This window comes from Mirounga angustirostris, unplaced genomic scaffold, assembly GCF_029215605.1.
Source record: "Mirounga angustirostris isolate CCGP_5_RB_7025 unplaced genomic scaffold, mMirAng1.0.hap1 SCAF_9, whole genome shotgun sequence".
Classification (NCBI taxonomy): Eukaryota; Metazoa; Chordata; class Mammalia; order Carnivora; family Phocidae; genus Mirounga; species Mirounga angustirostris.
The window spans coordinates 141,684,952-141,710,559 of record NW_026991717.1 but is presented as its reverse complement, the minus strand read 5'-3'; the positions used below and the strand labels follow the sequence as shown (position 1 = coordinate 141,710,559).

General features: G+C 54.5%; 1 protein-coding gene across 3 annotated transcripts in view; it reads left to right on the top strand.

The window, feature by feature from the left end:
- Positions 1–25,246, top strand: part of CDC42BPB (CDC42 binding protein kinase beta) — a 98,371-nt gene extending 73,125 nt beyond the window's left edge. For 2 of the 3 annotated variants that reach the window (XM_045901568.3, XM_064571634.1), the window contains exons 20-37: positions 676–770; positions 2,459–2,538; positions 5,956–6,045; positions 6,390–6,467; positions 7,969–8,074; positions 9,067–9,203; positions 9,812–9,951; positions 11,147–11,228; positions 12,317–12,533; positions 12,749–12,811; positions 13,960–14,556; positions 17,266–17,363; positions 17,449–17,533; positions 17,634–17,751; positions 17,865–17,982; positions 18,625–18,730; positions 18,815–18,885; positions 23,965–25,246. In XM_045901568.3, the coding sequence (XP_045757524.1) occupies positions 676–770; positions 2,459–2,538; positions 5,956–6,045; positions 6,390–6,467; positions 7,969–8,074; positions 9,067–9,203; positions 9,812–9,951; positions 11,147–11,228; positions 12,317–12,533; positions 12,749–12,811; positions 13,960–14,556; positions 17,266–17,363; positions 17,449–17,533; positions 17,634–17,751; positions 17,865–17,982; positions 18,625–18,730; positions 18,815–18,885; positions 23,965–24,096 (2,413 nt within the window). In that variant the 3' untranslated portion in view covers positions 24,097–25,246. The remainder of the gene's footprint in view (positions 1–675; positions 771–2,458; positions 2,539–5,955; positions 6,046–6,389; positions 6,468–7,968; positions 8,075–9,066; positions 9,204–9,811; positions 9,952–11,146; positions 11,229–12,316; positions 12,534–12,748; positions 12,812–13,959; positions 14,557–17,265; positions 17,364–17,448; positions 17,534–17,633; positions 17,752–17,864; positions 17,983–18,624; positions 18,731–18,814; positions 18,886–23,964) is intronic. The other variant, XM_045901569.3, reaches the window with a different exon arrangement.
- The last annotated feature ends 362 nt before the right edge of the window (positions 25,247–25,608 follow it).

The window sequence follows — 25,608 nt, the reverse complement described above, 5'->3', positions numbered from 1 at the left end:
ATTTAAATAATGCTCCCTGTAAGCAATGCTGTTAACGATGTGACCCTTCCAGTGTTCCCGGGAGGCCGGCAGTCTTGCAACCCCATTTTACAGATGATGAGACAGGCAGAGGTGCAGTGGGCCAGCCAGCGCTCCCCGCTAGTTCAGTGCAGACCCCCGCTCCGCTGCTGGACTGTACCGGGCGCCTCCTGGCCAGACATTAACCACCGCGGTCTGACTGCTGTGTCGCCCCGTGACCGCGTGGGAGCCCCAAGACCCCCAGTGCTTGGGCAGCGGTCATGGTCTCAGGTGCAGCCCGCCATCTTGCCAGCTATGAGAAAGACGTTTAGAGGTCGTGTGTCCTCGGAGGACAAAGGACTCCTCTGGAAAGAAACTAGGAGTGTCAGAAACTCCATGACGGCCTGAAGAGATACACCTGCATTAACCATGATTTTTAAAATCCGTGTCTGTTTATAATTGGGAAGTATCCATGCTTCCCATAACATACTCAGTAGGCACACCCAGGCCAAGAGGGGATCTGTGTTTCTGTTCAGCGGAGAGCCTGCCGTGTTCCAGCACTTTCCTAGGCACTGGAGACGAGCCCCTGCCCTCACATTCTGACACTTGCTAAGTGAACATGTGGATGATCTATTCTCAGTGTGCTTAAAGCCATTTGTTTTTTGTTTTTTATTTTAGTAAACTAAAGGATTCCGAAGCCAAAAATAGAGAATTATTAGAAGAAATGGAAATTTTGAAGAAAAACATGGAAGAAAAATTTAGAGCAGATACTGGTAAATTAAAATTACAAGCTTCTGAATTCTTTTTTTTTTTCTTTTTTTTTTTTTTTTAAGATTTTATTTATTTATTTGAGAGAGAGAATGAGAGAGAGCAAGCACATGAGAGGGGGGAGGGTCAGAGGGAGAAGCAGACTCTCTGCCGAGCAGGGAGACCGATGCGGGACTCGATCCCGGGACTCCAGGATCATGACCTGAGCCGAAGGCAGTCGCTTAACCAACTGAGCCACCCAGGCGCCCAAGCTTCTGAATTATTTAAATATAAACTTCTTTTAAGGATATGGTTTTGTGTTAGATTTAATTTTTTTTAGTTTCGTAAAGAAAGCACTTAACACAATTTCAAAGCCCAAATTCTGAAATAGGGCACATTCAAAGATCCCTTCCCCAAAGGTAAGCGCGGGCTTTGGTTTATCCTTGCCATCAGATCTTGGAATACACAGCGAATACATGTGTGTAAAGGCATGCATCCATATCCTCCTGGTTATGCAAGGCAGCCTGCTTGGGGCTCCATTCTGCGTGTGGGTAGGGCCACGGCATGCGAGGTGGTCCCAGGTCCTGTCCCTTCATGGCCATGCTGCACCGCAGTCTGCTGGGGGCTGTGGACGGTGCTGGGCTGCACAGAAAACCATGTGTATATAACAGTTCCTATTTATGTGGGGGTATTTTTGGAAGCGGGGTTGCCGGTTAGAGAGTAAGCATGCATCCACTCGTGCTAGCCGTTGCCAGACTCCGCCCCAGAGGCTCGCCTGCAGAGTGGGTCTGCATGCTGAATAGGCGAGAAGTAGCATCGAAATAGAGTTCACTCGTGCTTCTCTTATCATGAGCAAAATGGAGCTCCTTTTTGTATGTTTAAGACCTATTCGCATTTCTTATTCTGTAATTTTTATGTATTTGTATCTTTTGCCCATTTTTTAAAATTCAGGTTAAGTTTCTTCTAGAAGCTTTTTGTATGTCAGGTTTTTTCTTCTAGAAGCTTTTTGTATATCGAGGATAAGAGTCTTTTGTTTGTGATAGAAGTTACAGATTTTTTTCCCAGTTTGTCTTTTTTACTTTGCTTATGTTTTGTTTTTTACCAAGCATATGTTTTTTGGTGCTTTTTTGTTTTTAATTTTTGTGCAATAAATTTATCAGTCTTCTCTTTTCTTGAGTCATAGGGAGATATTCTCAAATCCCCAGGTACTCCAAGTAATTCACTCATATTTTCTAATACTGCTATGGTTTCATTTGTTAAATTTGGATTACTGATTTAGTTGGAATTGACTCTGATGTACATTTTGAGGAATGGATCTAGTTTTATCTTTTTCCTGTGCTAGTTAGTAGTCTGATACCAGTTATTGAAAAGTTCCTCTCTGTACTGATTTCACATGTGACCCTTCCCACATGAGACTCCCCTGAGCACCGGAGTCTGTCTCTGGATTTTCCTCCTCGTTCATTGTTGGCTTGATTGTGATTAAAAAGGTTTTGGGGAGCCTGTTTTAATATCTGGTAGATCTCCTCTTTCAACCCCCTTTTATAGGGATTTCTGAGACCATCTTCCTTGGTGACTCTCCCAAACAAACGTGACTAGAATTGCATCAGATTTATCAGCTTGTGGAGGATTGACATCATGATGACGTTGCGTCTTCTCATCTAAGCACAAAAGACCATCTTTTAAACCTGCCTTGACTGGTCTTTCTTTTTTACAGGCCTTAAACTTCCGGATTTTCAGGATTCTATTTTTGAGTATTTCAACACTGCCCCTCTTGCACACGATCTGACGTTCAGAGTAAGTGGTTATTTTTAAAAGTGACAAATGAATTGATGGTAAGTTAGAGCTAGTATGACATGCTCTGATCCCATGTGGGGCCACCCACAACATCTAACAGCATTTTCCTCATGCGGACCTGTCACGTGGTGGTCAGTGTATGAGGTTAGACACATTTAAGGTATTTAAAATGATCCCAGAGAAGCATCCTCAGACTAAGTGGAAGTTGATTAAGAAAGTGCTCAGCATCTTCAGGGGAGAAATCTACGCTGGCCTCTGGCTGTGTGCTGAGTATTTCAGGCAGTTTTTGTTTTTAATTTATTTATTTGTCAGAGAGCGCACACGAGCAGGGGGAGGGGCAGGCAGAGGCAGAGGGAGAAGCAGACTCCCCGCCGAGCAGATGCGGGGCTCGATCCCAGGACTCTGAGATCATGACCTAAGCCGAAGGCAGACACTTAACCGACTGAGCCACCCAGGCGCCCCGTGGCAGCTTTGAAAATACAAATTCTCATACCGCAGCAAATGAATAAGCCTCATTAACCTTTCAGCAAGTCCTGTGTGGCTGTACGGTTTGGTCTTAAGGACGGGTGGAGGAAAGTGGTTTATGAGGGCAGTCCAGCCCCGGGTACCCTGTCGCCAGCCTGGTGTTGGCGCTCAGTGTGACGAGCCTCCGCTCCGGGAGTAGGTCGGAGCCGCGTGAGGAAGTGGCTTTGGTGCTGCGTGAGCCCCGCTTCATCTGTGCGTGCGCTGCAGGTGTACCCAGGACAGCCTTTCCCTCTTTTTCCAAAATGCTAGGGGTGGACCCTTACTAGCAAACCCTGAAACGAGCCAGAAAGTAAAAATAATGAAAGCAGATCTCATTAATGGGATTTCTGATAAAGCGTCATTTTTTTTGTTGATCTCCAACTTTTTATTTAGAAAATTATAAACCTGCAGGAAACTTGAAGGAAAGTACAGTAAGCATACAGCTATCTCACCGGTATGCACAGACACGTCCCCTCACACTCCAGGGTCTGTTTCCCGAGACGAGGGTGTTCTCGCAGGACTGCAGTGCGGAGGACGCTTCCCGCTGAAGCCCAAGCAGAGCACACGTTTACGTTTCCCTTGTTGCCCAACAAAGTCCTTTACTGCTGGCTGGCCTCCCCGGTCAGGATCCAGCCAGAGCCCATAGGTCGCATCCGTCTTGGATCTGGAACAGCGCCTCCACTCCTCCCCCACCCCCAGCTTTTATAGCATTTGTATTTCCCTAGTGGCCGTCCCAGCCGTCTTGCAGAATGTCCTATGTTCTGGATTTGTCTGATAGTTCCTCGCGATTAGAAGCGGGTTAAACATTTTGGCATGGATTCTGCGCAGGAGATGTTGGGTATTTCCCATGTGTGTAGGGTTGGGGGTGCCAGGCTTTATCATTAGAGTGAGGTGGTGTCCGCCAGACCCCGCCCCACCCCTTCATAAGCATTGGGACTTTGGGATGGCTGCGGGCTGGTATCCGGCAGCAGTCCTTGCCTAGGATCAGTTATTACCAAATCAAGCAGGTCTGTATTGCTCCTACCACTCTCCCATACCTGCTTCTATTCACCTGTCAAAATGGTTTCTTACCAAATTAGTGATGCTTGTCTTTTCCCTAAAGTCCTCAGTTTTCCTTAAGAAGCAGATAGCTTTACCCGGTCCTCACAAGCTGGTTCCTTCAGAAACCTGCTGCCTCGTAAGGCCCATGTGTCTCCCACTGCGGGAGCACCAGGCACGTCCTGGTGGACCGGGGGCGGCTGTCCTTAACCGGGTGGAGGTGGCCCGGAGAGCCAAGGCATTGCCACAGGATTAGTCCAAGAGGAGTGGTCCTTGGGGAGGTGGTCTCATCTTGCACCTGGACAGAGGCCGCCGTATCCGGCAGCCAGCGCTCCTGCAGTCTCCCTGTTTGGTCTTTGTCCCTCCTTCCCTCTGTGGTTTGAGGAGGAAGGACGTTCACTGATGGAAAGAAAAAATCCTTGGTCAGAGTCTAGGTTTGTCAGGAGATGTTTCCAGACCTGAGGATCCATCTTTTAGAAGCTTCTACCCTGCTTTCTCTGTACAAACACATTAAATACTACAGTGTTGGCCATGGTGATGGAATCAGTGTATTTTTGTGCAAGGGTTCATTGGGCGGGAAGTGATGCTTCCCATCTGTCGCAATCAAGGACTCTGCCTCGTCCCCACATCTTCTGCCAGCCTCTCAGGAAGAAGTAAGTCACTGCCCATGCTGGCCCCCCGCGCCCTCCCTGTGTCCCTAGCAGCCCTCAGATGGGGATGGCTCCTCATCCTAATTCCCATCCTTGGCCTCCCCAACCAAGGGAGACTAGCCAGGCTGTTCCATGGCTGAAATTCAGTTACCTGATATTCTTTTACTTTTCATTTATCTAGAGATGGAACTCTAATGCATGTAATACACCTTATTTATGGGAGAAATTTGCTTAGTTTGTACTTTGATGATTAGCTAATTGATGTAGCGTTTCCCTGGTGAATTTGTTAACAGATTCAAATATACCACAGTACACAGTTGTACGTGTTCATATGCACACACCACCATCCCATCTGAATTCGGCTCCTTATGTAGGAACCTCATTAACTACAACTTTTAAAAAGTGTTTCTCTGGTTTGCTTCCTTGGGGTTTCAATGTGGAACATAAGATAAAGCTGTCAGCTTCTCCCGTAGGAACCTTCCAGCTACCTCTGCGTCTCGGTGCTAACACTTACTGAGCATAAGTACGTAGTTTATGTACGTCTGTGCAAATACCACAGCCTTTCGTGAGGAAATAACTTCAGGAATACTCAAAATGAGGTCCTTTTCAAGTGGTCTTAAAATGAGCTTCAAATTAGATTCAAAGCGTTAGCTTCAGTTTCAAATTGTGAAATTAATTTGGGAATCTTGAGTTCTTAGAACAAAACATTGCCTCCCTGTGTTGTAGAACTTTCAGGGAAATTCTTACTTCTGGGTCATAGGCCCCAGACCCCTGTTGATGTCCGAATTTCTTCCTGGCCCCTGAAATGAGGTTAAAAAGTATTGGACTCCTTTATCTTAACGATACCAGATATAGATAAAGTCACTTCTGAACGAGACCAGTGGGTCAGCAGTTTCCGGTTCCTGCCCCTTAAATGGGGGACGGCGGGGAGAACGGGTGGTCAGGGCTGCGGGTGGAGGGTGAGGCAGGTGGCCTCTGGCCTTTGGCTTGTGAGACCACGTGGCTTGTGAGACCACGCGGTCACCACTCTGGTCTTAGAATGCCAAGGGCAGTGGCCCTGGGGGAAGGCAGCACAGCTGTGAGTGAAGTGGACTCTGATGGGACGTGATGGGAGTACGGGCCTGGGTGGGACCCGGGGTCCCTAGTGGGACAGACCGTGCAATCAGAGTCTGACTTCTGTGGAAGTTCTCTCCTTCCCACTGTGTCTCCGCCTTTGTTTTCACAGAGCAGCTCAGCTGGGGAGCAAGAGACCCAGGCTCCGAAGCCAGAGGTGTCCCCATCGGTTTCTGTGGCCGCAAGCACAGAACAGCAGGAAGTAAGCAGTGTTGCCCTGTTGCTCCCCTGTGAGCCCTTGGGTCCCCTCCCCGCCCATGCCCTTGATGAGCAGAGGGTGCGCTCATGCCAAGGTGGCCCCCGGTCCTACCTCGCACCCTGTAGCAGGACCCTCTGCCAGCCGCCGAGCCCAACTTGTGTCTCAGTTGTTATTGTCATGTATCAGCTGGGCGAGGGCTGCTCTGACCGATGTCTCAACAACGTAGGAAATTAAAAATGCCGTTCATTATTAATCAGTTCTAGAGAGAAACGAATCCCAAGCAGGGTGTGATATGTAAGAGCAGTATCGAGCTCAGAGGATGCTCACCTGTCCCTGCTTGTCCCCAGGACATGGCTCGGGCCACGCAGAGGCCACCCACTGTGCCACTGCCCACCATGCAGCCCCTCGCTCTGGCCGGACCAAAGGTAGGGGCCTGGCTTTGCACCCATGCTGCCTTCTCAGTTTTAGGAGGGAACTTTGAATAATAAGACTTACTATTTTTGTATGCACAGCGAGACCCTGGTTCCTAGTAATGGTTTGCCGTGAGCAGTGTGTGGTCCACGAAGTGTCGGGACCCTGTCTCTCTCTCTTTCTTTTTTTTTTTTAAGAATTCATTTGAGAGAGCATGCGAGAGAGCACAAGCAGGAGGAGGGACAGAGGGAGAAGCAGACCCCAGCTGAGCAGGGAGCCCGATGCGGGGCTCGACCCCAGCACCCCGGGACCATGACCTGAGCCGAAGGCAGATGCTTAACGACTGAGCCACCCGGGTGCCCCTGACCCTGTGTCTCCTTAATTCAACCAGTGAATGACACATGGTCACATGTTAATTGGAAATTTCGGAATTCGGTCTCTCCTGCATCTCCCAGATCGTACTCCCTTCTCCAGCAGTGACCCCTCTGGTCACGTGTCCATACCGCGCTGCTCGCGGCTGACTTCCATCTGTCCGTCTGCACTTGGAGCGGTGGAGAGCCCTGGGGTCCGTGGAAGGGTGTTTCCCCCAGAGTAAGCGGAGCAGCCCCCAGCGTGCACTTCTGTACCTTGTCCTCCCCAGAAGTGTATGTGGGGGCCTTGCGCCAGCTCCCAGGGCTCTCGTGAGGAGACCCAAAGTTTCCGGCTTAGCAAGCATTTGGCTTGATGCACTTAGATGCTTCGTTCTCCTTTAACGAGGCATGGCCCCAACCATAGACAGCGGGCCAACTTAGACACTTGATTTTGTTAGGCTTTGGGCTTCGATGCCCGTAGAGTCAGGGGTCAGGGGGGCTGCCCTCTGGATTTTGTGTTGCCCACTCCCTTGCTTCTTACACGTGGTCCCGTAGTATTTGTGCCCCTGAATAATGAGCCTTTCTTTTGCTATGCCGGAGCTTTACACACTGGCCGTGCTGCATGTCTCCAGCTTGCTCCTCTGTTCAGCCTCACCCTTCATTCCACTGCGGATCGTGTCGTGATGCGCCCGCCCTCCCAACAAGGGGCGGCAGGTCCGTCCAGGCCCTTGCTCTTAGAAACAGGGCTGCTCTTCGTTTCTTGCGTGGCTCTGGGTCTCACATGCGAGCGCAGCCCTGGGTGGCAGCCCCCGCCAAAACGTGGCCCCAGCCAGCCCCCAAGAGCCCCAGGAGGCGAGGCGCCAGCCCCAGAGCGCGTGTGGGCGGTGCTGGCATGGCGTCCCTGCCCGGCCCCCCTTGCTCTTCCCACGAGCAAGACCGCTCACCAGAGGAGGCATGTGCTGACTTCTTTTCTGGCTCAAGTTTGGTCGGTGGGTGGTAAGCACTACTCCTTGGTTAATACCGGTAAGGAGCACATAGACCTCAGAGTGAAGCTGCGCATTCTCGGCTTCTCGGGGCCATGCCCAAGTCCCTCGGTTTGATCACAAGCAGACTGATGGTCCCTGCTCAGAGCCTGGGTCTCACCTTCTCGATGTTCTTCCTCCAGCCAAAAGCTCACCAGTTCAGCATCAAGTCCTTCTCCAGCCCCACACAGTGCAGCCACTGCACGTCCCTGATGGTGGGGCTGATCCGGCAGGGCTACGCCTGTGAGGGTGAGTGGCGGCCGCGAGCCGCGGGGGGCGTGTGTGTGACTGGGGTGCACCCGGGCAGGAGGGGCAGTTACTCTAAAGTCAGACGAGGCTGGAATACAGAGCCCCTGGTGAGCTAGCCGAGGGCAGATTGTCTCCCTCTTTAGGTTTATAAACACTCAGTCGAGCTTTGGGAGACACGGTCCCAAATCCTTGCGGCTGCGGGAGAGCACAGGGTCACAGGGTGGCCCAGGTTATCCGTGGGCTCTTGTTTACTATGAAATGAAATGTCCACGGTCCTTCTGGAAAATCAGGAAGAGCAGAGAGTAAACAGAACCTTACACTCTTCCCCGTCACGTCATCTGAGGGTAAGCGCCGGTGTTTGGTCTCTCCTGGTGTCATTGTTGGCCTTGTAATCTCTGGGCGCATCACTGCCCCGTGCCGCACTCCCATTCGGCAACACGACGGTGCGGTGCGATCGCCCGTCTCACAGATGGGCCCCAAGCTGGCGCCACACGCGATGACAAGTGACAGCAGCTGGTCACAGGGGGACTTGCTCTGCAAAAGCAGCTTTGTGTGCGTCTACCTGGCAGCAGAAGCCTTTTCCTTGTTCCCTGGCAGGCCTTCTGCTCGGCTGCCAGGAGCCCCGTCTCTCCCTGAAGCCACTGCCTGGTCACACGCCTGCAGCTGGTTTCCTCCACAGGCGAGGAGGGGACAGAGCTATGGGGCGTGAGGCCCGGCTTCCGGGGGGAGCGCACGCACGGCCCTGCGGCCACGCCGCCATGCTAGCCCTCACGCCCATGTCAGGGCCCCCACGAGCATGCTCGAGGGCCGCTCGGTGCCAGAGTCCCTGGGCTTTGTGGGGACTGTTCCAGAAACCGTTCGCTCCACTGGGTGTCGGGGCTGTTCCCGTGATGTGGGGATTACTGCGTGGCCGCATCTGTGGCGTACGCGCTCCCGTGGCTTCTGCTCTGGAGGCAGCAGGTTCTGATGGCGGTGCTCCTTCCCTTTTCCAGTGTGCTCGTTTGCTTGCCACGTGTCCTGCAAAGAGAGTGCTCCGCAGGTGTGCCCCATCCCCCCCGAGCAGTCCAAGCGGCCTCTGGGCGTGGACGTGCAGAGAGGCATAGGAACGGCCTACAAGGGCTACGTCAAGGTAGGAGCATGAAGGCCCGGGCGGGGGAGGGCACTTTGCATCAGCTCCACTCTCCCTGTCTCCGTCGTGATGACCCACAGTCACACCGCACTGCTCTTGACAGCCGACCTTGGTTGCTTTGTGAAGTGACCTTTGTGCTGGTCCTGGGATTCCTCCCCTCTTGGGCAGTGAGGCATTCAGGCCCCCCGGGCTCTGAGGAGCCCAGAAACATGCTCAGTCCTCCGGAGCCCCTCATCCCCACCTTTCGGTCACTTAGAGATGGTTCCAGAGCCGAGTGCTGTCTTAAAACCGCTGTGTCCGGACAGCCTCAGAGCTATGGCATTCCAGGATGCTGTGTGTGTGGTGTGAACACACCTGTTCGCTGAGTTGCCCATTTTGTCCCCTGCATCACCTTTTATCCTGTGTGGACCCCTCCCCAGTCATGCCCTGAGTCTTCCTGGGCCCAGACCGGCTCTGGCCGCCAGCCCAGGAGGGTCATGGGGGGGCGCTGTCCCTGGAGAAGCAGGGTAGCCACGCAGCAGCTGGACGGAAGCCCTTGGCAAGGAGGCTCCTGGGGCCCGGGGCCTGGCCTTTCTGGACCAGTGGAACGTGCTCACTGTTATCTGTAGGTCCCGAAGCCCACTGGGGTGAAGAAAGGATGGCAGCGGGCTTACGCAGTGGTCTGTGACTGCAAGCTCTTTCTCTATGACCTGCCCGAAGGAAAGTCCACCCAGCCTGGTGTTGTTGCCAGCCAGGTCCTGGACCTCAGGTCTGTTCTGTGTGTTCCGTCCTGTTCTGTGAGTTCTGACTGACTTCTCTTTAGCCCAAAATGGGAGTTTGTTGCTGGGTAATCTTTAACCTCATTTATACCTTCACATCCTCGGTCATCACGCAGTTCTAAAAACAGGCGCTTGACGTGCGTGCTAGAATTTCCCTGTGGGTATTTTTGCATCCAACAATTTGGCACATAGGTATTTAACTTAAGGAGACTGTTTGCCCCAAGAACAGGTAGGAGGTTTCCCAGAAACACACTGCCCAGCCCAAGGTGTTGGCACCTGCACATCCTGTCTGTGACAGAAACCTAGAGCCCAGGGTTCTGCCGCATGACACCCTCCGTTACCACGGATCTCTCATCACCTGCCTTCCTAGCATCCGACCGAGAGAGGCGGCGTAGCATGCTCCCTCCCTCCTGGCTTCTCTTAGGGGTAGCGTCCAGCTCTGTGTTTCCCCATTTGTAAAATGGGCATGATTACATCATTAGGTCGGAGGTTGGTTGTGAAGATCAAAGCAGTTCCTAGAAGGCGCACGCTCAGCACAGGGCCTGGTGTCCCGTCTGCCCCTGACCTGGGCGAGGGCCTGGCGCCTCAATCTCCGCACTGGTGCTTGGGGGGCCACGGGCTGTGGTGCCCCCGACGACAGCTGCAGGGACAGACGTGTAGCTGAGTCACCTCCACAGCGGCTCCCACTTCCACATCCCCAGGCAATCCTGCTCGTCCGTCACTGGGCGCAAGTGCGCCCTGGCCTGGTGGCCAAGAGCCCACAGGCAGGTGGAGCCCAGGATTCAGAGTGTTGGACGTGGGGCTTGCACGGCTGTTTCCGCAGGTTGTGTCCCGTTCTTAGAAGCCGTCACCAGGCGGCCACTTGACTGTAGCCAAGTATGGGCCAAATCAGCGATGTGTATGTGGCTGGAAGCATCTGGCACAGACTAGAACCATGTGGCTCAGGGAAAGGGCTTTTATTCTCACACGTCCCTCATCACTGAAACACCTGCAGGGTTCTCGAGTCTGTGGGCTTTGTCAGCATAAGCGCTTTCTTACACAGCTGGAGGCAAGGGGCCAACCGTATGTTCTAGAAAGTAGAGCCATGGAAGTATCCTTTCTCAGGAGATTTGTAGCACTGGGGGGTGGGGGACAGGCCCATGTGCCCATTCTTTCTGATGTTCCAAGTGTTCTGTTTCTTACCAGAGATGAGGAGTTCTCGGTGAGCTCAGTCCTGGCCTCAGACGTCATACATGCTTCCCGCCGAGATATTCCGTGTATATTCAGGGTATGCTTTTCTCTGTTCCTTGGAGGTGTTTTGTTAATCCTAAAAAGGAAAACTCGTGGTTAAGATGGAACAGTTCTTCGGAGCATTTCACTGTGCCATAGCAAGGGGCCAGCAGACCCAGAACTCCTGTTCCTCCACCTCCTGTCTTGCTCCAGATGCCGTCCCTCATGTTGGGGTCCCTCCTCCCCAGGGCCCCGCCTTCCCCACGTCACCAGTACTGCCTTCTGTCCTGCACCCACCTGGTCTGTATGTGCAGTCACAGTGTGCCTGATGCTGGGAGCCGCCCCGTGGTCCTTTATGGATGGGATGTGCCCCCGCAGTTCCCCTCCCCGGGACTTACTCGTCCTCAACTGGAGCAAAACAGAAGGAATCAGTAGACGTTTCCCAGCAGCATTTTTGTTGGCCGAGATGGAGGGTCCCCCCACTGGGTTGATGTTAGATGGTGTGGCATTAGGAAGCCTCTGAGCGATTGTGGATTAGGGAAAGAATCACCCCCAACCCCTCCATTGGGAATTTTTATAAACACAGTAGGATTTTCACTGACCACAAAATGAAGTCCAAGAATCCTCTTTCCTGAACTTACCTATCAGTTCAGAGACTGCCTCACACGTATGATACAGAAAATTGCCATCCTTGGGTGCTTAAAAGCTGACCATTCTGTACCAGCCAACGCCATCCAGGCTCCTGCTGCGGGCTCAGGGGGCGCTCACAGGGAAGCACGTGTGGGCAGAGTGTTTGTGTGGGAGATTCTGTTTTTCCTGTTCTGTTGTTAATTATAGTGAGGTCATTCAAGAAGTAGTTTTAAAATGGGGTAACTCCATCACAGTGTTGGCAAGAGCAAAATCTGACAAGGAAGGGATGCAGGGCCCTTTATATAGAACCGTTTATAACAGTGCCCCCGCCCGCTTACAGCAGCAGAGCCCCTCACAGCGTCTGTGGGCACCCCAGAATCGGGACTCAGCAGTCGCCCTGAGCCAGACTGCCGGGCAGCACGCCCTCCAGCGCGAGGTGGCGTCCAGGCCAGGCTGCGGGCGTCTGTGTGCTGTGCTTTGGTTGTCTCATGGCTCTTTTCTTTGTCTGTCACGAAGGTGACAGCCTCTCTCTTAGGGATACCTTCTAAGACCAGCTCACTGCTCATTCTGACAGAAAATGAGAACGAAAAGAGGAAGTGGGTTGGGATTCTAGAAGGACTGCAGTCGATCCTCCACAAGAACCGCTTGAGGAACCAGGTGGTGCATGTCCCGCAGGAGGCCTACGACAGCACGCTGCCTCTCATCAAGGCCGTCCTGAGCGCCGCCGTCGTGGGTGCGTGCCAGGTGCCGCGTGGGGCCGCGCTCTTGAGTCACAGGGAGCAGCAGAGCGTGTCAGCGGGTGCGGTGCCCGATCCGCCCTCCAGCGGGCGGCGGCCACGGCCGTGTTGTCCGTTGGAGCGGAGTTCCTGCGTCTGCTTCGAGAGGCGAACGGTGTGCGTCACTAGGACTGACGTTCGTGTGTTGTTCTTACCCCTCCCGCCTTGACAGATGGGGACAGGATCGTGGTCGGCCTAGAAGAAGGGCTCTACGTCATAGAGGTGACCCGCGACGGTGAGTGCACAGGGGCTGCCGCCCGTCCTCCCGGGCTCGCACAGCCGGGTGCGGGGGCAGTGGCAGGAACCCTCGCGAGCTGAGAGGCGTTCAGGGATGTGTGAATTATGGAAACACAGGGAAAGGCAAACAGCTGAGAAACGTCATTTGCAACAGACGGACAGATGTTCGGCAGGTGCGGGCGGAGTGCCCACTGGTGCCTCAGCGGTGGGCAGGGCCTACCCCGGGCAGAGCAGGGCACCCAGACCAACCAGCAGCCCCTGGCGGGGACAGGTGAGCAGCTTACTGTGCTCACTGGGCTCGTCAAGGAGAGGATTGGGGAGGGAGTGGGGGCAAGAAGGAGGATCGTTCGCTGAATTCCTGCACGTGCTGAGGCCTTCCTGAAACTTCCTTTCTCCGCTTCAAAGTTTGACATTTCCTTCTTCCCGGCAAGGAAATGGAAAGTATCCCATGTCTCCCCTCTTCACCACCCTGTGTCTCAGGAGAGAATTCCAAGGAGACTAGAACTGGCCTGGGCCCTGGGCCAGGGTCTGGCCACGTCCCCCAGAAATAAGGAGCTGCTCCACGGTGGGCAGCGTTCCCTTCCTGCCGAGCCCGGTGTAAACGCATATCACCAGGGGTGACCGCTGCTGGCCTACACCGACGGCTGTTGGTCCCTCAGGTTCCAGACCAAGGGCTCTGCTCAGAGAGCCCTTAGTGCAGATCCCAACCAATTAGGGTATTGGGGAGATTGGGTTAATTTGGGGGTGGGTGCTTTCAGAGAGTTTATCTGAGGGTCCAGTGAGGTTGGAGATGGGCCTTTGTTCCCCACATGCAACCCGAGGGTTCTCGTCTTCAGGGATGAACTGGAAGGAGGTCCAGATCCACCCCCCGAGGCCACAGCACGCTCAGCATCTCCCAGCTTGGTGGGGGGGTGGCTAGTGCCATGGAGGCAGAGGGAGGAGTGTGAGAATGGCGGCCCCTGGGGGCTTCTGAAGGAGGGCGCTGCCCTGGCATCTGCAGGACAGTGACGTTGGCAGGGGTGGAGGCACATTCTAGAGCGTGTTCTAGAGCTGGCTGGCAGGGAAGGGAGCCGATGGGGAGGTTCGTGGCGCCCTTGGGCAGGTGCCCGGGAGCCACCGTGAGACACTGCATTTCTGTTCCCGCAGTGATCGTCCGAGTTGCTGACTACAAGAAAGTCTACCAGATCGAGCTTGCTCCCAAAGACAAAGTGGCCGTCCTGCTCTGCGGCCGGAACCACCATGTCCATCTCTGTCCGTGGTCTGCCTTCGACGGGGCAGAAAGCAACGTCGACATCAAGCTTCCAGAAACAAAAGGCTGCCAGCTCATAGCGACCGCAACACTGAACAAGGGCTCCTCCACCTTCCTGTTCGCAGCTGTGAAACGGCTGGTCCTTTGCTATGAGGTCCAGAGAACTAGGCCTTTCCACAGGAAGGTCAATGAGATCGTGGCCCCCGGCACTGTGCAGTGGATGGCCGCGGTCAAGGACAAGCTCTGTGTTGGCTACCCTTCGGGGTTCTCTCTGCTGAGCCCCCAGGGGGACGGGCAGGCTCTAACCCTGGTAAATCCCAATGACCCCTCGCTTACGTTCCTCTCACAGCAGTCTTTTGATGCCCTTTGTGCTGTGGAGCTCAAAAGCGAGGAGTACCTGCTTTGCTTCAGCCACATGGGACTGTACGTGGACCCACAAGGCCGGAGGTCACGCATGCAGGAGCTCATGTGGCCTGCGGCGCCTGTTGCCTGTAGTATGTATATGTTTTTCTGTTGCCATATCCCTGTTGCTGCTCTTCACCTCGACAGTCAGCATGCGTTCTAGTTTGCTTTGGTTTGTCTCTCAGTTCCCTTAGCCGAGCAGTTAGGCGCCAGAGAAGCGGGCCCCGTGCATTTCTTCGAGAGAAGGTGCAGTCCTGACAGCGCATCTCGGACCAGTGGGGGGGGGGGGGGGAAGGGGGGTCCCCTCTAGCGCCAGCCTCCTGCCCGCGGTGCCTTTCTCTCCTGGGGCACCCGGGCTTTGCAGGGGCCCCTGATTTATAAACTCACACGGTAATAAAAACAAGCTCTAAAAGGTTTTGGTAGCCAGAAAAAAATTCAGCTCCAGTGTGCAGGGGTAAAGTTCCTGCTGGGACAGATGTGTCCCTGGAAATGCTGGGAGCTGCGTCCCTTTGTTTGTCTAGTTTCAGTGGCTTTCTGTGGAACGGGGTCCCCGGACAGGAGTCTCTTAAGGCCTGAGCTTGGTGAGCCAAGGCCCCGAGTTGGCTCCAGGGGGGGCACTTCCCACTCTTGTCTGGTCACTCTTAGCAGACTCTGCGCCTCAGATCACCTGCTCAGTGTATCCCGAGTCGGTGAAGCAGCAGGTCAGACAAAGAGCAGGGGTTGATGAGACGGGCCACAGGGTACATGCTGATGTTGAGTGGATGGGGGGTGGGGACGGGGTGGGAGGTGGGGGTCATATTTTTCCTTAATTACGTAAAAGGACGACCTTTTGTGTGCCTCGTTGCTGGCCACGCCAAGCTGGTAGAGTACCCAAGTGCGTTGGAACCAGGACACCGGGCCCTTGAGAGGATCCACCGGCCTTTGGCTCTCCGGGCCTCTGCATATTCCTTGGTCAGCCCTCAGCCAGGGCAGCAGACAGACAGACAGGCAGGTGGTGGCAGGCCGGGTCCCTTCCCTGCCACTCCCCGTTGTCCTCAAGGGCAGCCTGGACAGGAGTTGCCACAGAGCCACGTGGCAACCCTGCCTGTCAGGGTCTTTTCCTCCTGAACCCTAAGTTTTGAAAAGTTTATTGTGGAAAGGTCACTGAGCGTGATGTTTTTGGCATCCTGGCTTTGTGACTGGCATGCACACCTTAAGCTCCCGTGTTGGCCCTGTCCGGTTCTCGCTTCCCCTTTGTGCACAGTACAGACACCAGATCCGTTTTAGAGCTGGCGAAAAATAAGTCACTGACATTCAGGCTGGAGAACTAAGACTGTTGCCTCCTCGTTCCACTCCCGTGCTGAGCATTTGCGTGTGTTCATTCTCACCTGTCCCCAGTAGGGAGGCGCAGTCAGTCCCACCTGGCCAAGGAGGGCATCGCGTGGGGCACACGGCGGAGCCCGGCTCAAACGCCGATCTGTCAGGCTCCCCAGCCTGTTCTCTCGCCACTGGTGTTGATGTTTTAATTTACAGTTTTCTTTAGACTGGATGCCTCAGTTTATCACTTTATCAGCAAGTCACACAGATCACTCCTTGGCTCCTTGCAAAGGAAGCCCCATATGTTCCCAAGTAAGAGGAGCTGCCCCAGGGGCCTCCGTGTGCAGAACGGTCCTCTGAAAATTACTTCATAAAGTTTTTCTGCTTGTCACTTCTGTGACAGGCTGCTGGCCAGTTCCAGCCTCTTGGCTCCTTCCTAAAGCCTGTTTCATTTTCCTGTTTGTATTCAAAAGAGAAGGGCTGACCACACAGCCCATTGGGAACTTGACAGCAACACATCAAGAGAAGCCTTGCAAAGGTCCATCTTCCGGTAGTGACGCGAGGGAGTTAAGTCAAGCCTGGGAGGCAGGAGAACCGGAGCGGAGGCTGAGCTGTGCTGTCGGCCTGGCTCTGCGCTCCTGCAGGGTGGCGCTGGGGACACGACAGCGCACCGCGCACCCGCCCCCCGCCCCCCACCCCCCAGCAGGCCCTCTCCTTCCCCGTTCAGATAGTCTTACTGCAGTTCTGAAGGGCGGACTGTCCCCTTAAACCTCAAATGCCAGATGGGCCGGCAGTCCTTGGAGCATTCCCGTGTCGTAGTCTCCCCTCCCCCCCCCCGGGGCAGTATGCCATCACTCGGGGTGAGGGGGAATGGCCCCCCTGCCGCGGGGCTCCTCCCAGGAAGCTGGTCCCAGGTGTTTGGACCAGCCCACCAGAGGGCTGCCTGCAAACACCCGGCAGGACCAGGAAGGACCAGTCTCAGAGCGAGCGAGCCGGTGGGTTAGCTGGGGGTGGAGACGGGCAGGATTGTTGCCCCAGAGCTAAGCAGCAGTTTTGTTTGGAGATGTTAAATATTGACTCAGAAACCTGACTTTTTGGCATCTCTTAAAGGAATTTGCCTCAATTTCACATGCGTTGAGCCTGAAGCAGTTGTTTTTGCAGTGATTGTGTAAGGAGGCTAAATGAAAAAGCTAGCTTTTTAAACTAAAAACCCTCTTGAGCATCTGTACCGTGGTACTTAAAATGTTCAGCTACGGGGATGGTAAAGCAGGTAAACGTGCGGTGTTGGTGTGAACTTTGAAGCGAAGGTTCTTTCTGGAGTGGGAAGGTGAAAGTATCCGCCCTTTGAACCGGTTGTAACCCCTAAGCTGAGGGCGGCGTGTCCCCCGTTGGCACCTTCTAAAGTTCCCGGGTGTTGGGGCCTGGCCGCTGCCGTCCAGGGTGGAAGGCGCCAGGTGTGGGCCAGCCACGTGGGTCGCTCACCTTGCTTGCTCCGTCTACGCCAGGTTGCAGCCCCTCTCACGTCACGGTGTACAGCGAGTACGGCGTGGACGTGTTCGACGTGCGCACCATGGAGTGGGTTCAGACCATCGGCCTGCGGAGGGTAAGGCCCCCCGGGCCGGTGCGGGGCAGCCCCTCCCGCCCCGCCCCGGCCCCCCGCTAGCCGCCCTGTCTGCTCCCCGACACAGATAAGACCGCTCAGCTCCGACGGCACCCTCAACCTCCTCAACTGCGAGCCTCCCCGCTTGATCTACTTCAGGAGCAAGTTCGCGGGTGAGCCTGGCGGCGCGTGGAAGTGCGGGGGGGGGGGGGCCTGCGCGTCGCCAGCTCGAGGGCCACGTGGGCCCACAGGGGTCGCTCCGCATCCCCGCAGGAACAGCCCTCAACGTGCCCGACACCTGTGATAACAGCAAGAAGCAGATGCTTCGGACCAGGAGCAAGAGGCGCTTCGTCTTCAAGGTGCCGGAGGAGGAGAGGTTGCAGCAGCGGCGGTGAGCGCGCCCTCCCTGGCCAGCCCGGCCTCGCTGCGGGGGGGGAGGGGGGGGAGGCGAGCCAAGGGACGGTGACCATCTGTGGGTCTCGACAATACCCTGCTTTCCCTCAGAGAGATGCTTAGAGACCCAGAACTGAGATCCAAGATGATATCCAACCCAACCAACTTCAACCACGTGGCCCACATGGGCCCAGGTGATGGAATGCAGGTGCTCATGGACTTGCCTCTGGTGAGCTCGCGGGGGCGGGGCCTGGGGCGGGGCGGGGCCGGCGGGGCGGGGCCGTCGGGGCCAGGGCCTGGAGCAGGGCGGGGCCGGGCCCTGGAGCGGGGCGGGGCCGGGGGCGGGGCGTGGGGGCGGGGCGGGGCCGGCGCCTGGAGCAGGGCGGGGCCGGGGCCTGGAGCGGGGCCGGGGGCGGGGCCTGGGGGCGGGGCGGGGCTACCCGCCTGCCCAGGGGCGGCGCAGACCGGAGCCGCTGCCCTGCCTGCGGTCTCCTTCACGGCGGCCGCTCCCAGCGGCTGTGTGTTCATTTGTGTGTCTCTGAACACCAGGGCGTTCACACTGGCTGGGTGTCTGTCACCGTTTCAGGCTGTTAGTGTTTTGTGAGGAAAGTAGCTGTCAAAAAGGATTTCTTAGGAACATCTTCATACAAGCAGGTAGCATAATGTTTCACTTAAAAACATGAGCGAGGATTTGACTAAAACCGTTACTGCCAATTCTTAGCTCAGAATTGGCCTGGCGCCCCTGTCTAGGGAGCGAGGTCCCAGGACCCCGGCTGTGTTCTGTGGTGCCCACTTTGCAGGTGGCTGACCCGCTGGGCCGGGGTCTGCCTGGGCGCCCCAGAGCCTGCTCACTGCCCTTCTCTCCACCCAGAGTGCCGTACCCCCCTCCCAGGAGGAGAGGCCTGGCCCTGCTCCCCCCAGCTTGTCCCGGCAGCCTCCGCCCAGGAATAAGCCCTACATCTCGTGGCCCTCGTCAGGTACCAGGGTGTCCGAGGGTGGGGGCCCGGCCTGCTGGGGCTCTGGCCTCTTTTCCCTAAGATGACAGCGTCCTTGTCCCGTAGGTGGCTTGGAGCCTGGAGTGGCCGTGCCTCTTAGGAGTATGTCCGACCCCGACCAGGACTTTGACAAAGAGGTAAGACTTGCCTCGTTCCGGGGACGCCACCTGAGCGTCTGCAGCTCCTCGTGTTGGAGGAGAATCAGAGTGGTGACAGCGGCTTCACCCGCCCTGGAACCACCACGTGGGGCCCAGCAGGCCCGGGAAAGAGGGCCAGGGTGCAGCTTGGTCGCCACTGCAGAACGAAGAGCAGCCTGGTGATGGGCGGACCTGAGTGCTTCTAGACTCCTCTGTGTACTTCTCCGTATTCAGATGTCACATACTGGTTGGTGCATTCATTTTAGCGCACAGGTGGCCTGGTGCATCTTGGAGAGCCTTCCACAACGGTCTCTGTCCCCCGTTCCTCTGATGGCCGTTCAGGATCGGGGTGTGCAGGGCCAGCATGGCTCGGGTGTTCTTCGGGCATTCCGGACCCCGCCGTGGTGGGCAGCATTCTTGTGCACGCTGAGGCGCGCATCTGAGAGAGAAGGGAGTGGGGACAGTGGGGGAGCCCAACACTCTGCCCTCTGGCTCCCCGGTAACTCCACCCGGGGCGGAACGGGTAAGGCAAACACAGGTCTTACCGCACATGTTGCTGACTCTCCAAGCTCCACGGTCATTCCAAACGTGGGCTGAGCGTTTCTTCCTCCAGGGCCCGGCTGCACACCTTCACCCCCTCACTGATTCCTAGAAGCTCTCGTCTCACTGTGAACAGTCTGTTGCAGATACTAATTCTCACGCAGTCCAGTCTGTCTTTTTTAGCTAAGATAAACAGACGTTTTCCTGTAGTCTTCTCAGGAGTTTGGCGAGGTTTCCTTTCTTTTTTTTTTTTTAGGTTTTCTTATTTTTATTTTTATTTTTTTAAAGATTTTATTTATTTATTTGACAGAGACAGAGACAGTGAGAGCAGGAACACAAGCAGGGGGAGTGGGAGAGGGAGAAGCAGGCTTCCTGCCGAACAGGGAGCCCGATGCGGGGCTCGATCCCAGGACCCTGGGATCGTGACCTGAGCCGAAGGCAGACGCTTAACCACTGAGCCACCCAGGCGCCCTCTCTTAAGTGTATTTATTAAGTAACATCTACACCCAATGTGGAGCTTGAACCCGTGACCCTGGGATCAAGAGTCACATGCTCTTCCAACTGAGCCACCCATGCACCCCACTCCAAATAAATTTTAAAACCAGCTTGTTGGCTTCACAGTAAAAAAGTAAAAAATGTGTTAAGCTTTTCATTGGGATTACATTGAATTCATAGATTAATTTGAAGGATATTCACCGTCTTGACCTTTCCTGTGTGGGAACATCGAGTGTCTTTCCAGTTGATGGTTTTCCTCCTACAGGTAGTGCACATTTGTGGTAAGTTATTCTTACGAATTTGAAGGGATTTGTTGCCATTGTGAAGGTACTATAATCTTCCTTTATGTATCTGGTGGTTATGGCTGGGGTCTGTACAAGCTGGCGACTTTGGACTGTCCCGCGACCTTGCTGAATTCTGATTAGCACCCGTGTTTGGTTGGTGGCCTTGGAGTTCAGTCTCTCTGACCCGGGGCCGGGGGAGGGGGCGGGTGGGCTGCAGAGGCTGGTGTTGGGCCTCACTCAGTGCACTGGCCGGCGCTCCTGAGAGCGGAGGTTTGGCCTGCCGACACCATGGGCTCGGGTCCCCGCCCGCGCTCCAGTAAGACTCACGCCACCTGTCCTTTCTGGCGAGCGTCTCACCAAGCTAAGCAAGTGGTTTTCTCTTCCAAGCTCGGGAAGAGCTTTTTCAGTAAGGAAGGGGTGATAGGTACTAGTCAGAGGCTTTCATCAAAGGTGTCCCCGGTGACCACCTTCATGGGATTTCTCTCTCGCCTGTTCATGTCGGAGCTGATGGCCTTGCCTCCTGAGAGTAAATCCTCCGTGGTCGTGATGCGCTGTTCTTATTTCGAATAGATGCAGTCTGGGATCATTTTATTGACAGTGTTCATCAGTAAAGTTTGTGTCCTGTGCTGTCCTTGGCCACCTTTGTCCTCAGAGCTGTCCTAGCCTCAACTCTGACTGAGGGAGTTTGCATATTTTAGTAGCCGTGATACATCAATTTTCTTTCCTGGAAGGTTTCATAGAATATTCTTAAAACTGCCTAAGATTGACGACTCTAGAGGGAGGTCTTGGTTTTAGGTCTTGGTTTATTTCTCTTATTTTACCTTTTTTCCCTCAACTGTGTATTTTGAAAATTTCGAACCTCCAGAAAAATTGCAAGAATACTAGAGTGAACATCCCATGTGAGCTTGATCTAACCTAGTTCTCCCTGTTGGGTGTGTGGGGAACACCCAGCAGAAAGGAAGGTACAACATCACGACAGCCCCAAATCCCGTTCTGTGCGTGTCTCCTGAGGGTGCAGGTGCCTCCTCCCTGGTCACAGGGCTCACGTCGTGCCTCAGTGTCCTCCCAGGGACTGTTCATGCCCAGGGCCTGGCTGTTCTTAAACCCAGAATCCGGTTAAGGATAACACATTGCATTCCATAGTCCTGGCTCTAGTCTGAGTCCAGCCTTTTTTCTCTCTCATGACATTGAATTTGTTATGAAAAGTACAGTTCTTTTGCCGAATGTCCCTCAATCAAGGCTTGTCTGAGATTTTGAATTGGAGAACAGTGAAAAGTCCCCCTAGCGCTCCCCCCCCCCCCCGCCCCAGGGACCAGCATATAAGTGCTTGGAAGTATGTGTTTGCACACATACTTTTCCTGAACCGTATCAGTGGGTGGGCTAGACCAGGCCCCCTGCCCCAAGAGCAGGGATAGGGTTCTCGTCCCGTGTGACCATGGTGCCTCCGGCAGTGGTCCGCGCTGTGCCTGGCACACTTCCTTCTGTTACCCCAGCCCCTGGTCTCACCACATCGCTTCAGGCTCCTTGCCCCTGGAGCAGGTCCTCCGTCTTTCCAACATTCCCGTGTCTCGGGGTTCAGGTTAGCAGTCCCAGGCTGGAGTACCACACAGAGGACGCAGTATCCTCGGGCTAGTACATTCTGAGGCACAGAGCACCCGTTTGTCCTGCACTGATCTTGTGTGTTCACATTCTTGAAAGAATGTAAGTGGAGTTCACGCCATTGTAAAGTGAACAATTCAGTGGCTCTTTAGTAAATTCACGGAGTTGTGCAACCCCCAGCTAAAGATGAAAGTACTTCCATCACCCTGGAGACGCCCCCGCCCCCCCCCCCCCAAGCAGTTTCTCCCATTCCTCCCTTCCCCCAGCCCATGGCAACACCAGATCTTGGTTCTGTCTCTGGATTTACCTGTCACGGACGTTCCACGCGGCCTTGTGTGTCTGGCCTGTTTCACTTAGCATAAGGTCTTCAAGATTCATTCACAGTGTAGCAGGTGTCAGTCAGTAGGTTCTTTTCTGCTGCCAAATATTCCATTGTACAGATGTACCACATTTTACGTCCCCCTTATCCCTTGGTGGGCATGGGGGGTGGGGCTGGATTGAGCTCTGTGCGGAAATGAATGTGTGCGCGCCTGCATTCGTGCGAACGCCTGTCCTCACGTCTGGGTATGTACCTAGCCGTGGAACATGTTTAACTTTTTGAGGAACCATCAAATTGTTTTCCACGACAGCTGTACCATTTTACACTCCCCCAGCAAAGCGTGAAGGTGACGATTTCTCCATATCCTTGTCAACGCTTACTCTTCTTTTCCTTTTTTTTTTTTTTAATAGCCATCCTGGTGGGTGTGAAGTTACCGTACCTCATTGTGGTTTTGATTTGCATTTCCCTAATGACTGGTGATGTCAAGCATCATTTTCCTGTGCTGCTTGGTGACTTCTGTACCTTTGGAGAAGTATCTAGTCGTTTGTCCGTTTTTGTAAATTGAGTTGTCTTTTGTTATTGGGTTGAAGAGTATGTTATGTCATCTGGATACTTGACCCTGATGTGAGGTGCAAATATTTTCTCCCATTTTGTGGGTTGTGTTTTCACCTTCTTGATCGTGTCCTTTGATACTTTAATTTGGGTGATAGCCAGTTTTTCTTCTTTTGTTGGTTGTGCTTTTGAGGTCATATCTAAGAATTCACTGCTGAAGCCAAAGTCATGAAGATTTGTTCTTGTTTTTTCGAAGAGTTTTACGGTTTTAGCCTTCATATTTAGGTCATTGATCTGAATTATTTTTCCGTATGTCGTAAGGTGGAGATTCCACTTAATTCTTCCACATGTGGATATCCAGCACTTGTTTCCCTTGTTGAATAGTCTTGGCACCCTTGTCAAAAACCAGTTGACCATGGTAGTATAGATTTATTTCTAGACTCGGTTCTGTTCCACTGGTCTCTGTTCTCATGCACACCGTGCTGTTTGGGGAACTGTTGCTTTTTAGTACATTTGAAGGAGTAAGCTTGGGAAGTGTGATTCCTCCCAGGTTTTTCGTAGTATTGTTTTGACTACTCTGGGCCCCTTGCAATTCCATATGAATTTGAGGATTTCCATTTCCCATTTCTGGAAAGAAGAGCCGTTGGAATTTCAGTAGGGACGGCATTGAGTCTGAGGATTGCTGCGGAGGGGGGCCGGGGGGGTAGTATTGCCATCTTAATGATGTTTGGTCTTCCGATCCATGAACATGAGATGTCGTTCTGTTTATTTAGGCCATCTTTAATTTCTGTCAGCAATGTTCTCTAGTTTGTGTCCAGATGTTTCACCTCCGGTTAAATTTATTCCGGTGTTGAACTTCAGTACAGTGTTGAGCAGCAGTGGTGAGAGCTCGCCTCTCGTTGGTGCCTCGTCCAGCGGGAAAGTTGTGACTTGCACCCTTCAGTACGAAGTGAGCTGTGGGGTTTTCATGGACATGCTTTATCACGTAGCGAGACTTTATCGTGAAAGACTGCCTTGTCTGACTGGTTTCTTCACTGTAGAGTTGCTCGTTCCTCCTTGTAACTATAATTACTGAGGTATTTGTGGCTTTCGGGTTGGGCTGTGGTTTGTGATCTCTTCACCGGCAAGCTCAAGGACCCTGTGACATGCTCGTAGAGAGAATTGTCATAACCAGAAAGGAGACAGTAGCTGCCCCATCTTTGCCCCAACGCCCGCGTCTGGCCGGCCGCACGTAGCCTCCGCCGGCCCAGGGCAGTTGGTTCTTACGCTCTCCCCTCCTTGTGTTAACAGCCGGACTCCGATTCGACCAAACACTCGACTCCATCGAACAGCTCCAACCCCAGCGGCCCCCCCAGCCCCAACTCACCGCATCGGAGCCAGCTCCCTCTTGAAGGCCTGGAGCAGCCAGCCTACGATGCCTGAAGCTACCGGCCTCCCGCCTGACCAGTATGGGGCCAGGGCGCTGGGCGCGGCCCCCAGTCCAGTGCCAAGACTGAGCTGACCCTCCAGTGTTGTCCGAGGAAATGCAGACTCGAGTTGTAGATACGGAGATAAAAATCTTTATTATAATAATGACCAGTTTTATGCCGCATGGTTGGTGGTGGTAGGCCCGGCCCGCTCACGCGCACCGCTGTGGGACAGCGCCGTTCCGTTTGCACACGAAGGACCAGCACCAGCCTCTCCCGCCCAGAAGCAGCCGCGAAGGCGCGTGGGGCCCTGCGGATGCTGGTGTCCCGTGCAGCTCGGACACAGCCTCCGTGTCGAGCCTGTGCCCTAGGACCTTAGGAGACTCGTAGGAAGTTGTGTTTCAGTCCCAGTGTCACTAGAATCTTAAAGACGGGAAAGCGGAGGTCAGGCAGTGGCCTTTCTTCACTTCGCCATTACCCTCAGCTGCAGACCTTCTGCCGAACCTGTAGCCACGGCCAGAGGCCCCGAGCCACCCCTGCCCGGGGCCCGTGTGTGAGAGTCCGCTCCCGGTCCCAGCCGTCAAGTGTCACTGTGAAGTCCACGCGCTCGGTCGGCTGCCGCCGGCCCGGGGCCTGCCGGGGGTGAGGAGGCCAGCGCCCCCGCCCGCCCCGCCCCTGCATGGAGCCCTGTGATTAGTGCCCGAATGCATCACGTAGACTCGCCCGACACACTCCTGCACATTGGCTCTGTCCGTGGATTTACTCTCCCCCTTCCTTGCTGCTGTGTTGAGTAATCAGGTTTGTGGCCTGTCCCGTGAAAGGCTTAGGATTAACTGGCCAGCAGACCGCGCTTGTCTTCGGCCCAGGACAGGCTCTTCCCTGCTCTCCCGCTGGTCGGCGTTCTTGGCGACGCTGTTGAAGACATGCACTTACTTACCTGGAGTCGGCACCGAGTGACGTGGGCACCACGGCCTGCCTGTGCGTGTCGCACACCCAGTACCTGCTGCCTGCCGCCCCCCTGGGCCTTCTGCTGGGGCTGGCACCTGCTGGGGGTTCTGGTTTTTACTTTTTTAATGTAAGTCTGAGTCTTTGTAATTATTGAATTGTGAGAACATTTTTGAACAATTTACCTGCCAATAAAGCAGAAGACAGCAGTTTTAAAGCTCTCAGTGGTTCGTCTGAATGTGATGACTTGTCACCCTGTGCGTGTCTTGGTGCCTGCAGACACTGTTCTTCGTCATGGGGGGGGAGGGGGCGGGTCCTGCAAAAAGCACCGGTCTCCATGTGGCTGGAGCGGGTTTCCAGAGTAGGACTCTGGCCCTCCAAGTCTATGATGGGGGTCCTCGTGGGGGGACCCCCGGACACGGTAGGCAGGGCTGGGCTTGGGCCACTGGGGGGAGGAAGGGACCCCCCCCCGGGCCAAGTGCTCCTGCGGGGCCTCCAGGTAGCCAGCCACAGCAGTGGGGTTAGAATTTCAACCTGAGAGAAGTAGGAGCCTTAGGGCCCACGGGCAGGGCAGGGCCAGTGG